This window comes from Dioscorea cayenensis, unplaced genomic scaffold (assembly GCF_009730915.1).
Source record: "Dioscorea cayenensis subsp. rotundata cultivar TDr96_F1 unplaced genomic scaffold, TDr96_F1_v2_PseudoChromosome.rev07_lg8_w22 25.fasta BLBR01001155.1, whole genome shotgun sequence".
NCBI lineage: Eukaryota > Viridiplantae > Streptophyta > Magnoliopsida > Dioscoreales > Dioscoreaceae > Dioscorea > Dioscorea cayenensis.
In genome coordinates, this window is record NW_024087546.1 from 29,737 (window position 1) to 45,573 (window position 15,837).

Genomic DNA, 15,837 nt, shown 5'->3' on the forward strand with positions numbered 1-15,837 from the left:
TTTATATTTTTATTTTAAACCCCAAAAATATAAAAAAATACCCTAAAATTGCTAAAAAATATAAAAAATATAGAACTAAAAAGCGTATTGATAAAACAAAAATATATCGAAAAATAAAACATACATTTAAGCGTGCTTGTAGCAGTTGGCAGGAACCAGCAGCCGCAAACCCCCTAACCCGGCACGGCGGGGTTTGGGTCGTCACTGCAGCCCGGCGATCTTTCAGCAGCACCATCTTGAGGGCCAAAGCACGAGCCCAACTCAGTGCAGGCAGCTGCCCAGTTTGACACCCCTAACAACACCACCCACCCAACCAATTTGTAACTTATTTAATCAATATGCTCAAACAGTCAATTTTGACTTTTTAAAATGACAAAGGTTAACCATAAGTTGAAAGGCTAGATGCTCTAACAGTAGTTTTTAACTTCAATGTCCCAATTAGAAATGTTAACCTATATTTGTTATGATCTATAAGTACAAAAAAGTCATACGGTTTTGAGCTTAATTAAATAAGTGAGAATGGTAATAGATTTGTAAGTATTTGAAAGCTGAATGATTGCATTATTTGTTTAGTTTTTAACCTATATTTGTTTTGATCTATGAGTAAGTACCAAAAAAAAAGTCATACTTTTGGACTTAATTAAATGATTTCTAAGATGCCTACAATCGAATATCATAGGAAAAGGATTTATACATGGACTAAAGTATATAATTTTGGAGATTATTTAGGGTAAGTATACCCTCTGAAGAATTAATGGTAGCCTCAACAAACTCTGCAGGATCTCGACAAGGACTTGATGAGATCGGTGAACATAATCTGGAGAATATGATAGAAGGCTAAACTCTAGCCTTTATTTTACTATGTAAAAACCACGAGAGACCATGGTTTTGGCTCCTGGTTTTGTGTGCCTATTTTCTTTTATTACTTTCTCATTATTGTAAAACCATCGAAGCTCGGTTTTAGCCCCTGGTTTTGTATGGTTGTTTTCTTTCAATCATGTCAAATATGTTTGAGTCTTGTTGATATTATTGCTGCTGTTCACATTTGAGCTTGGAAATAAGCTTCTTGAAATTGGACACGTGCACGTTTAGCATAGGTCTTCATTTCATTAATGTAAGACCATCCTCATCACTATTACTTAATTTCAATCATCTTTCTAATCGGCTCTCATGGTTAAGTAATTTGACAAAGTTTTTTTTACTGATAAATTCAATGATTACATTTTTAAAAAAAAATACATCAAGCAAAATTGTAATATTAGTTTGATCAATTAAAAAAATAAGAATCAAGCATGCATAATTAAATTGATATTTATATAATATTAGTTGACATAAACAGGCCAATTGATATGTTATCGTTTCCAATTATATGTTTTTATAAAATCTTATAACATTAAAATCACACAATACCAAGAAAAAAAAAACACTCCTTAATTTAGCTCATCATCATCTTCAGAAATGGTAGTCAGTTCTCCATCATCGGTATTCAAGTGTGGCACCTTTGAAGGTATTTGATGTGGTTCTGAAAAGAATGGCTTGGGTGGCATTTGTAAACTATTAACATCTCCTTCTAACATCTCAATCACTTTAAACATGGAAGGGCGATCTGATGGCCTCATTTGTATACACCACAAGCCTATCAAGCATAATTTTTTCTCTCTTTCATCAATTACAATGTTGGTATCCATTTCTACCACATTATGCTCAATTGCATCTTCAATAAGTTTATCATAAATCCATGAAGGATAGTAAACTTGGCTTATATTCTCTGCTCTTGGATCTGAATTCCTTCTCCCACCGGCCATTTCTAAGAGTAACATACCAAAGCTATAAACATCACACTTGTGAGAGATAACACCAAAACTTCTCGATATTAATTCTGGAGCAATATATCCTATTGTTCCTCTTGCAAGACTGAGTGATACCAAACTATAATTCTTTGGATATAGTTTTGCGAGGCCAAAATCAGAAACTTTTGGATTAAAGTTATGGTCTAAAAGAATGTTATGGGGTTTGATGTCAAAATGTAAAATTTGCATATCACATCCTTTGTGTAGATAATCAAGTCCCCGAGCAACTCCCAATGCGATATCAATTAATTTGTCTAGGGAGAATTTGTGGTTGGGACCACTGTTGGATGAGAAGATAAACTTATCAAGGGAACCATTAGGCATGTACTCATACACCAAAGCTCTCTGCGTGCCATCTGAGCAAAAACCAATCAGTTTTACGACATTTATATGGTGAATCGTACCAATGGTCGAAACTTCATTGATGAAATCTTCACCGGCATTGTACTTAGAATTTGTCAACATCTTAATAGCAACAAGCCTGTCCCAAGGAAGTCGGCCTTTAAAGACAGAACCAAATCCTCCTTGGCCTAATTTCTCCTTGAAGTGGCCAGTCATAGCAATGATGTCAATGTATGAATACCGAGTTGGTACAAGAGTTTGTTGGTTCCTCAAAAATTTCTCCACAATATCGACGGATATCATCATTTGGTGCAATTTGTAAGAAATGAAAGCATATATAGTTAGTGGCGCAAATACACATCTTCCCAACACTGCAAACACTGTTGAATAATTAAGGAAAACTTAGTTATTGCAATTGCTGTCAAATAATTAAGGAAAACTAAAACTAAGATATAAGCATACATTTTTTATATCCTTTCCCCTTCCAAAAAAAATTGATAGTGAGAAACTATTAGACATCATGAAATGAGGTTTAAAAAGGTTTGATTTATACCTATCAATGCTTTGGCAATTTGCAACAATACGACGATGATGTAGGCAATTGATTTCACCTGATAGTAATGCTTCAAAAGAAGGTTTCTCGTTGCTATGCATTCAAAAAAGTTTTGCTCTATACCCAATACAATCAACGGAATCAGTCGCCTTGTTGAATTTCTATGAGTGATGATATCTTTGTATGTAAATCTGCCACAAAAATCGAACTGTTGTCATTAATCCAATGTGTGTTATGTTTGTCAATATAACACACTCAAATGCTATTTTGGAGGAGTTAATTTTTAACTTGCTGCTGTTAAAAAATAGAAAAATAGTTTACTAACCCTTGACTTTTCAAATAGTACTTGTCATTTTTAGGAGTTACTTTTAACAACTATATTAGGTAGGGCTAAAATGACTTTTTGTTTTTACTCCTTTGGTTATATGTGTATATATATATATATATATATTTAGCAAGATATGAGATCTACAATTGCTTTTATAAATAAAACATAGGGTTTTATGCAAAATAGTAGTACATATATATAAATAATTTTAATGAAGAAATCATGATGATTTTTTATTAAATTTGGTTCTAAAATCATATTTTATGTTTTTACCAAAAAAATTATAAGTGAAAATATATTAACAAGTATTAAAAAAAAAAAGGAAAAAACCAATAGGGTTGCCAAAGGTAGGGGTGAGCAAAAAAGTCCGGATCCAATGATCCGATCCGGTATCTGAATTTTTGAGATGAATTTTTTGGGTATCCAATAAAATAAAAAAAAAACGGGTACCCGACCCAATTTTTTTTAGATAAAACCGGGTTGGATCTAGATCACGAGAAATTAAAAATCGGATAACCGAATCCAATCCGATTATTTATTTTTTTAGTATATTTTTATATATAAATACATGATAATTTTAAATTTTATACGTTCTAAAAAAGTAAAAAAAAAAATTCCAAATCTCTCATATATATATATATATATTAAAGGGTTAAACCCTTTAAGAGTTATATATATATATATATATATATATATATATATATATATATATATATATATATATATATATATATAACTCACTTACACTTTGTTTATCTGCTTATCCATAGATATATAGGATAAATAACTATGCTATTTTGCAGGGGTGGTAAGTAAAAACATACTCCCTGAAACAGATGCTCACCTTAACGATTGTCTGAAGCAAAATCGGATGATTTCTGGCCTCGCAATTCTCCCCACGAGGGTGAACCCTTGGGCTAGAAACTCAACTATGTCAGTTGGCGATTTTCCTGACGAGTACCAATTACCATGATCAGGAAGCATGGCAAGAAAGCGGCAGGAACGCATAAGGTTTCCAACTTGAAATGCTACATAAGGAGAACAAATAGGAGGACGGACAAGATAGATGAAGTAGTTGTTGTTGTGGCTCAAACAAGGCACAGGCCAGTAGTAGTCGGACTTGTTCTTCACTTCATTTGAGCAGTTAACCAAAGTAACCCATCCGTATTCCATTACATAATGGGTACTGAATCTACTGATATTCTTCAGCTTAGAGACTGTCAGATTAGAGGAATTAAGGGGAAGATGGCAACTGGCCTTGTTGTACTTCACCATGTCAATATCCATCAGTTGTATTTGGTAGTAGACATAACCGCTGAAGTAATCTTGGAATGTGATATTGGTGATGGAGTAGTTACGGGAGAGTAAAGTGAGGATGGTGCGGTTCATATGATCACAGGTGAGCTCGTAGTTTGAATCTCCACAGTTGGGTGGATCATCTTTGAGACGGAAAGGATATCTAATGTTTGTGAGGTTCCCACATGATGATGAACGGCAAAAATCTCCTACTGCAGAGACAAGAGTACTACTACCAAAGAAGAAGAACAAGATGAGGAGGAAAATGGCAGAGAGCAGAGGAGAAGGAAGAATTATCATCATGTTTGAATGGTTGCTATCTATTTCTGATCATTTCTATATATATATATATATATAATGTTACACACGCGCGCACACACACAGATATATATATTAATATACATATAAATAGAGAGAGAGGTCTGCATGTCATTCATAAAAATCTTCATTTCAATAATGCAAGACCACCTCCACCTGTACTATTTTTCTTCCAAATTAATCCATGATGGTTGTTGCTATACCAATGTACGTGGACTCATCTCCCCATGACCTAGAAATGAGAAAATTATGAACACATTTAAAAACTTCTTTTCTACAATAATTCTTATAAAATAGGTGATTACACAAATGTATTAAAAAAATATATATATGTATATGATCTCTGTTACTGATCATTAATTCAGTATATAATAAATATATTAATTGGCCTATTATAGGGGATGGTTTTGGAAGTATATTTTGTAAGAGTTCATAGGAAAGTCATCCTTTTTGTTTCTATTTCTAAAAACTTATTTTTAAATATATTAAAATAAACATGTTTCTTTCCATAAAAAATAGGGTAAATTACAAAATTAGTCACTGAACTATCCACTAGTTCCTATTTTGGTCACTAAGACATTCTATTTTTAGTACTAAACTTATAAATTGCTTTCGTTTTACATCGACATGGCCGTTAACGCCGATCTGGCGATCGCATGTGTCACGGCACGCGATTTCACCATCGTCGACAGAATTACCTATCTTATTTTCTTCTTCTTTCTTATTTCTTCTTCTTCTTCCTTTCCCTTTCTCTTTTAAATAGAGTTAACCATGTTAGCAAGGCTAACCATGTTCTTCCTCTTGCCATGGCATCAGCGTACCGGTAAAAGTACTATTCTTTTTTAATTTTACCATGGGTCAGATTGGGAGTAGCATTGGGAGCATGGAAGACATTGAAACCGAGAACATTCTTTGCCGGAGTCGAGGATGAGGTATTGAGGACGAGGAGGGGACGGCTCGATGACGGATGAAGAATTCACCGTGGCCAAGGTTGAGGCCGGAAGTTATGGAGAAGGAGAAGTCAAAAATGTGGTAGGAGGAGAGAAGATGAGTTAGGGAGGGGATGCGGAGTTGGTCGCGAAGGAGGAGAGAGTTGAGGGAATGGGAATGGTTGGTGATGTTGGTGGGATGGAGGTGGTGGCAAGAGAAGAGAGGGAAGGAGTGAGGAGAAGGTGAAGAAGAAGAAGGTAGAGATGGGGTAGTGAGTTGATGGAGGGTTATGTCATGGAATTGCATGGGCATGTGCTGCATGTGAATGAAGGGAAGGAGAGGAGAGAGGAGATGGAGATGGAGAGTTTGCTGTTGCATTGGTGATGGGTGTGGGATGTTGAACATGTTTGGCGTTTTGAGAGAGGTTTTGAGAAAGGGAAGAAAGGAAGAAAGAAGAAGAAAGTAAGGAAGATAGGTTTTTAATTGTTGTGCTGGCGTGGTAAAGATTTGCTTACGTGGGCTAAAAACTACGTCGAGATAGCGTTAACGGCGTTAGCGTCGATGTGACCAAATTGAAAGCAATTTATAAGTTTTAGTGACCCAAAATAGAATGTTTAGTGACCAAAAATAGGAAGCTGGTGGATAGTTTAGTTAATTTTTGTAATTCTACCTAAAAATATATATAAAATATTTTTTTTAAATAAAAATATACCAAAGGTTGGAATAATTAATATCTACCAAAGGTTGGAATTTAAGCGCCTCCAAACTGGACTTTGGGAGTGCTTGTGCGAAGACTTAGAGTCTTCATGTCAATAATATATATATATATATATATATATATGCAAGGCAACTTGTCAGTATTGCTTTTAAATAATTAATTCTCTCTTGACTTCCAAGTCAACTAACGAAGGTGAAGGTATCAATTGACTTTCAAGTCTTGTGATTAGAAATTTCTCCACAACCTTCTCCACATTCCAAATTGGTTTCAATTTCTTCTTGCGTTCCAATTTTTATTATAAAAGTTGAGTTAAAACAAGATAAAAGCATGAAAATTATAGGGGAAAAAAGAGGGGGAAGTAACTATAGCTCCTAGGTTAAAGCCATTTAAAGATTTTAATTTAAATTATTTTTTTGGTAATTATCAGGTGAAAAGGTAACTCCAAAAAAAGATAAAGATATCTTACTAAAACAGACATAGATAAAAAAATAATAAAAATTATAGATTAATTACATAAAATATCTATGAATAAATAAAAGTTAAATTTAAAAAGAAAATTCATTCATGCATGAAATTTATTTGTGGGTGAATTACTAGTTCAATAAATACCAAATAGCACTTGTTTGAATTAAAAGAAAAAAAAATGCACATTTGCAGTAAATTTAAAAGTATAAATTCAATTAATAAAATTGAAACCACAAAAAATAGTGACCAAATGTGATAAAGGAGTCCACTTTATTAAAAAAAAAAATGTGATAAAGGATTTATAAGATATTTTATTTATAATCTATAAAAAAAATAATAAAGGGAAAAAAAAGTAGAAGTGTGATGATAGGAAGCTTGACACTAGTGTCGCTGGTCGGGAGCCCATATATTTATAGGAGTGAAATGATGTAGGTCATTTAAGCTTTTGGGACTCGTTTCGGCTTTTGATCGTTGACTGATTTGTGATCAGTTTGATCGGCTCGATTTTAATTTGATTTCAAACGGGTTCCTTAAATCGAGGGATTTCGACAACATGAATGGATGATGATGTTGTTTTTAGATGGCGTGGACAGAGGCTACAATAGACTAATAATGTGTCGTGGGGAAGGCGGTTTGGATTTTTAGATGCAAATTATATTCGATTAGGGTTGAGAATTAACGTGATTTATCGTCGGTTGAAATCGAATTAAGGTTGAGTGGCGATGATCTAGAATTGAAAGTTCGTTGATCGAAAGTGAAAATAAGCCAAAAGTTTAGTGGCCTGATTTCGCTATTATGATCAAATAGAATTATTTATTTATTTATTTTGATTAAAAAAAATACTGAATACTGTTTATTTTTTATCAAATGACATGGAAAAAGGGCCATAGACTACAACTCATTAATTGTCAATATAATCTGTTTTAATTGCAATCCGCCTCGCAAGCTCCTCCTGCCTTTTTAATCCGTATATCATTCTCGAAACATATATTCCAATATTATATTATATATATATTCATTTTATGAGAATTAAAATTCAAACACATTTTTTATGGGATATAAATATTATATATAAAAGAATAGATACTAGGAGGCAACCGAATATAAATATCCTATAGAAGAGATTTAATACTAACAGACGAAGAGGTTATTGGCATATTCCAACACATGCATACAATATATATATATATATTAATAATATATATTATATACCTAATTATTTTAAACTAAATTTGATATTATATGAAAATGAAAATATTTATCTACTTATTAGTGAATCATATTATGTTAAAAATAAAAATATTATATCCCATTTAAAACGCAAAACTATATAAAATGAATAATTTTTTTTTTTTTTTTTTTGACAAATAGGCAACGACGTCACATCTAATTGTGCTGAAGAGAAAATACCTCATGGGGGACCAAGTGCCAATTCATCTTAAGGCCATTGGCAAGACAAATTCCATTTTCTTCTAAAGTAAAGAAATTCAATGTTTTTATTTCATTCTAGTTACAATATTTCTCTTCAAGATCTAAAAAAAGAAAATTATTGTGCCTCATAAAAGATAAAATATTTTATAAATATTTTCTTAAAAAAAGATTTTGTTTTTCATATTTCACTTTATAGAAGTAAACATACAAAGTAATTTAACTGTTTATATGATAAAATAAACAATAACTAACAATTTTATTAAAAAAAATTCATCCATAAGTGGACTTAAGGACCGCTCTTTATTCTCAAATTCCCCCATAGTAATACAAATAGTTCCAACTTTCTTTAAATACATAAAATGAAGAAGCATAAATAAAAGTGGCTATCCAATTATTATTTATATATATATAATACAAGGACTTTGAGAGAAAGCTAAAAGAGTAGAAACATTGTGATGATTCATGGCCACCCTCCACAACACAAAAAGCCATGCACAAGCTACTATTAAAAAGCTACGTAGATCTTTAATTTGTCCGCATTTATTATATATATATATATATATCCAAAATTAAGAAAGGTGCAGTTCATTTTAACTGACGTGCATGCTTTATCTTTTTATATATAAATTGATCAATAATTAGGAAGTTCTATTGATATTATCTAATTTTTGTGTTATAGTATCCACTTTTAACCTGCCTTGTTAATTTGTTATAAATAAAAAATAATTTAATACATAGAATTTGTCGTGAATAAAGGATAAAATATAATGAATGCAAATTTATTTGAAGTTATGTAAAATTAAAAAAAAATCGAAGTGAAAGATTTTTTTAAATAATTTTTGATGTAATATTATTTGTTTTAATTGAAACTTTTATATTATTTCACAGAAGAAGAAAAAGAAATCCAAACAGGCCAACCCAAACAAAGTTTAATAAAGATCTATTTGTACCCAACACCATATGCCCAAAACTAAGGACAGGCCCAGTTAAAACTTAGCCCAAGTGTATAGTCAAGGAAAAAAAGAAATTTGTATACTTTTGAAATTATTGATTTTTCAGAAGATGTGCACATTGAGGATGCAACTTATGTTTTATTAGTATTTGATAAAAATTTATTTATTTATTTACTTATTTATTTTTAGCATTTGATGTGAATGTTATGCCAAGTCATTATGAAAATAAAATAAATTAATGGTGTAATGTCACATGTCGGATTTTTAGTGTTGGACTTTCTTTTTTTTTTTCATCCATAAAACTTTTACAATTTCATACTTTGTTTAGATATTTCAACATTAGTTAAATATAAATATAGTTGAAAACAATATGTTTTTTAATTTAAAAAGGCGTATTATCAATGTTGATTGGTGTATTTTTTGTTCTCAAAAATTAAAAGATAAGAGAAAATTAAGTATGGATGCATAAAAACTCCCACTTATCAAAGATGGGGTCAAGTATGGCGCTGTATTGCTGGAGAATGGCGAACCATACGCATGCTGAATTAGGAATTAGCAGGGCATGGATGCTGAGTTAAAGCAGTTGAAAAGTCTCTCTTTTGGGTGTATTAATACTTTAATATAAAATCTTTTGGGTTTCAGTGTTGGGCCAATGGTGGTGTTAGTCAAGATTGTTTTGTGACCAATGGGCATGCTGCAGTGTCACTGTCCAATGGTTTTTAAGCTATCTGTTCCCTCGTCTGTATTATTATGTATGTTTCTCAATGCTAGTGGAGAAGGTTGATTGGCTGTGTAATTTACTTTGTCTCCCACTTATCTCTTGACTTGTTGACTGAATGCTTTGAGAACCCTTTGGCATTTCGTCGAACACCTGCTCTCTTTCTCTCATTCGACATCCAAACCTCAACAGTCTAATGTTTGTGAGGTTCCCACATGATGATGGAGCACAATAATCTCCTGCTGCAGAGACAAGAGTACTACTACCAAAGAAGAAGAACAAGATAAAATGGCAGAGAGCAGAGCTGAAGGAAGAACTACAGCAGGTGAAGGAGGAAGATTCATCATGCACTTGAATACATAATTGTTTACATTTCTACAATATCATACTGCAGTTTTGCCTTAAATATATTATGTTACATGTGTGCGTCTCATTTGCCAATCATAAAATTTTAAAGGCTTTGTAAAAAAGAAAAACACATATATAACTTGATATTATTCGCTTTTTTTAAAAGTTAATATATATATATATATATATATTAATTCAGTTAGACTGCCAAGTTGAACTTTCAAAGTCTTTGTGCGCGTGTTATTAATCTTCATTTCAACCACAATTGGTCATCTTCATTTCATTTCAATGTTAGCTAGTATTTATTTCAGATTAAATGCCAAATGACTTTCAAGTCAACTATATAAGTTTTATTTTCTTTAATAAAACTAAAAACATTTATTATAATAAAATAGAAAAATATATAAAAAGAAATATAGAGAAACCAAAGCTTAAATTAATAAAATACTAAAGAAATTTTAATTAATAAAAGTGAATAAACCGTATTTTTTATATTCCAATTATATATTAATAAAAGTGAATAAAATATCTACGAATTAAAAGAATAATTATTATATTTCAATTTTCTTATAAACTTGCATTTATATTGTCCAAGAAAAAGACTTTTTATAAAAAAGCCAAAGAGGCGATGCGATGTACATTATATATATATATATATATATATATATATAATTCTATAACATGATATTATTATCATAGTTTCATTTCACCATTTGACTCGGAAATTAACCGTCTCCAAATTGGACTTCAACAGTATTGAATAACGCAACACCATCTCTTTGATATTTCAAATTAATTAAATCTCGGGTGACTTCTTAGTCCCTAAAAAATTTAAGTTATTAATTGATACAATTTTTCTCACTACATTTCAAATTTAATTAAAGTCAATAAAAAAGTTTTCCACATGTCATACATCATTCCGTATGCATGATATGTGTTTCCTTTTGATAGAAATTCCGTTTCTTTCTTATGTTTGACAATTCGATTTAAAAAAGAAATAGAGATCATATGATAATTAAAAAATATATATATTGAACTAATTAAGTAAAAAAATCCACTAATTAAAAAAATTAATTATTATATTTCAATTTTCTTATAAAACTTGTATTTATATAGTCTATGAACAAAATTTTTCATAAAAAAACCAAAGAGGCAATAAACATTTTATATATCAAATAATGGCGGAATCGGTAGGGCTTGATTATAGGGGGTTGATGTTTAAAGGCAAAGTGTACCAGTATGTAAAACTCATGTTGTTTTTACAATTATGTATGGATATAATTATTGTATCATACATGAATAAACTAAGTGTGAAACAATGTTTGTCTAACTATATTTTTTATGAGTTTATAGTAAGTTTTTCTTTGGGTTTGACAAAAATGATAAATGCTATATACATCAAGGGTATGTGCACAAATGAGGAATTAACCACTCCATTTGAGCATCTTCATCTAACCACACAGGGTTTGGACAACAAGCACGCATAGACATAACCGGGGACCTGTTATCACCACTGCATCTAGTAAAACTTAAACTTGAGCATCTTAAATATCTAACACTTGCTTTTTATAAAGGGGTCAATACCGTTAGATGGCTAGCACTTATATTATAGGATTGTAATTTTGTTTTTATTTCTAAAATATTGCTCTTAAATATATTAAAAAAACTTATTTTCTTTTCAGTAAAATACAAGAAAACAAAAATAATATCTTTAAAAGAATATTAAAAAAGAGATTTACAAATCAAGAGGCCGTTGATGGTTCCGATGAGGGTGTGATGTGCTAAGTTCACTCAAAAACTCACCCAAGGAATAAAACACTCACACACAATCAAAGCAAGATAAAGGAGACAAGCAAATTAGTAACCCTGGGTTCAGGCTACCTTGCACTACATCCGAGGGCGAGCCCCGGAGAAACAATCCACTCAAAAGAGATATAAGAACAAGAGTACAACACTCTCTCACTCTCTCAATACAAAGAATATCCTCTCAGAGATTGCCCAGCGGCACACTCTCAACTCTCACCGAAGATTTTTCTCACTCGTTGGCTCCATCCCTAAATCTTGAGCAGGGATGTCTTATATAGAGCTACCGGCGTCCACAAAGTTACCTCTTTTAAAAATTCTCCACAGCTTTACTTGACACCTTCCAAAGTTAGATGTTGCAACACCTAGTTGCAACATGACCCACCTTACTGAACATGACTGAGTTCTAGCTTGATGCACCCGAATTTGCGATCTTCAATCTCCCAGTTCCTTCAGTCCGTCTCGTAGCAGTTGACTCTACCCGAGCTCCTCCTGCTTGCAGCTGCTTCATTCCTCACGTCACTTCAGAAGATCTCCCTCTCCCGAGGGACGTGCCCACCAAGGCACACGTGACCATCTCACCGAAGATAGCCACCAAAGATCTCCCGATCTTCCTTTCCAAACTTGGCCCAAGTTTGGTCTTCCAAATGATCTTCTTTTGGCACATGGAAATATTGTTACTAAACTTGATCTTGTCTTCATCTAAGTTTAGCTTTCGATATCTTCAAGCATGATCTTCAATCATCCATGCTTGGATCTCCAAATCTCTAATCATATCTCATGCAATCTTCAATCAATCTCCTCACATGACTAGTCTCCATAAATAGTACCGCCCATAGATAGCTCTTGGATCTTTCTTCAATTAGTGATGCTAAATATGGTCGTGATGATCTCCTTGGCATGTCTTTACCTTATTTAGTTTGTGTCTTCAAATAGCTTCACACCAAACTAAATCTTGTGCCTTCTAATAGCTTCATACCAAGTTTAACTTGTATCTTTCATATAATCTTCATGATATTGAAATCTTGCCAATAATAAAATATTCCTCTCTCTTCAAATAGATCTTTCTAAAAAGGAGCTCTATCAAAGATATGGATTGTCATCCCGGATCTTACCAAGGATAGACAATTATACCTAAAATAAAACTTACCTTTCTTGAAGAGATCCTATAGTCTTGATGCACTTTCCAAAAATAGTTTATCATCACATGATTGTATTGAGAGGAATATCTACTAAATAAAATCTCCAACCTTGATCTTCATCACATGTCCACCTAGATCTTCATAAAATCTGCACCTAGATCTTCATCACATGTCATGACATCATCCTTTGCCACATCATCACATTTTCCTTTGATGAGTCATCTCTAGCCACGTCATCATCCTCATGCCATGTCACCACTTGGCTTGTCATATAATGCCAATTCTCGTCATCAGACTTAACAGCCGTAAACGTTTTATGAAAAAAAAGTATCCATAACTTGAAGTTATTACGATTCAGCACAAGAGATTGGAATTCAAACGCATCCAAATTGGACTTCCAAGTGCTTACTACTAGTCTTCATTTCGGTTGGACTACTAAGTTGGTTTTCAAGTCCTTGTGCTTTTATTATTTATTAATCTTCATCTCAACAGTAATGCAAGCCCATCTCTGTCACCATTACTTCTGCATTAAATCTATGAAGACTTCTAAGAAAATTGCCAAGTCTCTCCATTCCCCATTGATGTGTTTTTTTTTTTTGTGTGTTTTTTCTTATATTAAATGAAAAAGGTTAAAATTAATAAATCCATAAGACTTAGATCTTATAAATTTTATACATACATAAAATTTATTTCTAGGTATATTACTAATTCAATAAATATAGTTTGAAAAGAAAAACTAAATTAAGTTGCATATTGTAAAAAAATTAAAAAGCAAAGCAATATTTATTTTAACTATATTTTATATTACTTTATAATAAAGTAATTTTTTTGCTTTCATTTATTAAAAACTTGTTTTTGAAATATACAAAATAAATAAGATTTTTTAAAATAAAAAATTATATTTTAGAAAATGAAAATATAAAAAGTGTTCTTGAATTATATCTATATTGTTAGGACTAGAAACTTGAATTAGCATTATGCGACAAGCTAAAAGGTGACATGGCAAAAGAATGTGACATGACAATGATGATTGGGCAAAAATGAGAAGTGAGAAGGATGATGTTGTGACAAGTGCATGGTGACATGGCACATAAAGACAAGAGAACTAGAAGATCATGATGGAAGATTATGTTTAAGAGAAATTATTCTCGTTTGTTCACATGATTAACAATTTTTGAAAAGAGCTTAAAGGTAAAAGGATCTCTCTTGAAGAGATAGTTTTATTTTACGTATGATTTTATCTATCTTTGGTAAGATCCGGGATGATAAATCATATCTTTGCAAGCTCCTTATATAAGAGATCTATTTTTAAAGAGAGGATTAATTAGTTGATTGGCAAAGGTTATCCTGAAGATTGCATAGAGCATAAGATAGGAAGAATGCTAATTATGGGCGGAGCTATTCAAGGAGACTAATCATAAATTTGATTGAAGATTGATTAATTGAAGATTAGTTGAAGATTGATTGAAGATTTGAAGACCCATGCATGGATGATTGGAGATTATGATTGGAAGATATTAAAGGCTAAACTTGGATAAAAGGAGAACAAGTTTAGTAACAATATATTGATGGATCGAATGAAGATCATAATTGAAAACCAAACTTGGACCAAGTTTGGAAAGAAGATCAGGAGATCTTTGGTAGCCATCTTTGGTGAGATGGTTGTTCGCGCCTTGGTGAGTGCAACCCTTGGGAAAGGGACTTGCTAAAATGATATGAGGAAAAAAGCGGTTGCAGGCAAGAGAAGCTTGAGACAAGTCAACTGCTACGAAGCGAACTGAAGGAACCAGGAGGGTTGAAGGTGTCACAAGTTCAATTGTAACTTGGCAAGAACTCAGTCAGGTTCAGCAAGATGGGTAATGTTGCAACTAGGAATTGCAACATTTAACTTTGGAAGGTGTCTAAATTAGGAAGCCGCAGAGAAGTCTAAAAGATCTGTTGGGATGTAAGTGCGTCTATATAAGATACCTTGTAGAAGATTTAGGATGAGCTACGTGAAATAGACCCTTTCGTGAGAGTTGAGGAGAGTGGGCATCGGGAATTCTTAAGAGGATTTTTGTCATTGTGTGAGTGAGAGAGGGTGTTTGTACTCTTTATATCTAACCACTTTTAGTGGATTATTTTTCAGGGCTTTGCCCCCCAGATGTAGGCAAGGATGAGCTGAACTAGGTAACCATATCGTGTGTCTCTTTCTTGCATGCTTGATTGTGTGTTTGTGATTTCATTACTAGTGAGTTTAGCTTAAAAAAAAATAACACATAACTAGCCCTCCGTAACTAACACACACACACATATATATATATATATATATAATCTTCACATTTGAGCTTGGAAATAAGCTTCTCCAAATTAGACTACCAAGTGCATACGTGTTTAGTATAGATCTTCATTTCATCCTTATTACTATTGCTTTCAATTATCTTTCTAATTGATTCTCATGGTAAAGTTCCTTATCAAAGTCTTTCTACCAAAAAATCCAATGCTTACATTAAAAAAAAACATCAAGCAATCCTGTAATATTAGTTTGATTAGTTAAACAAACAAGAATCAAGTATGCATAATTGAATTAATACTTATATAATATTAGTTTACAAAAACTAGTCAATACATATGCTATTGTTTCCAATTGCATGTTTTTATAA

At 32.1% G+C, this 15,837-nt stretch overlaps 1 protein-coding gene across 1 annotated transcript; it reads right to left on the minus strand.

Annotated features, from left to right (window-relative positions):
- Positions 1-1,331: 1,331 nt before the first annotated feature.
- On the minus strand, positions 1,332-4,763 carry LOC120255713 (probable receptor-like protein kinase At5g39020). The gene is made up of 3 exons (XM_039263471.1): positions 3,918-4,763; positions 2,746-2,936; positions 1,332-2,572 (listed from the first exon to the last, which is right to left on the minus strand). The coding sequence occupies exons 1-3, from the start codon at positions 4,670-4,672 to the stop codon at positions 1,431-1,433; spliced, it is 2,088 nt and encodes a 695-aa protein (XP_039119405.1). The 5' UTR covers positions 4,673-4,763; the 3' UTR covers positions 1,332-1,430.
- Between the last annotated feature and the right edge of the window lie 11,074 nt (positions 4,764-15,837).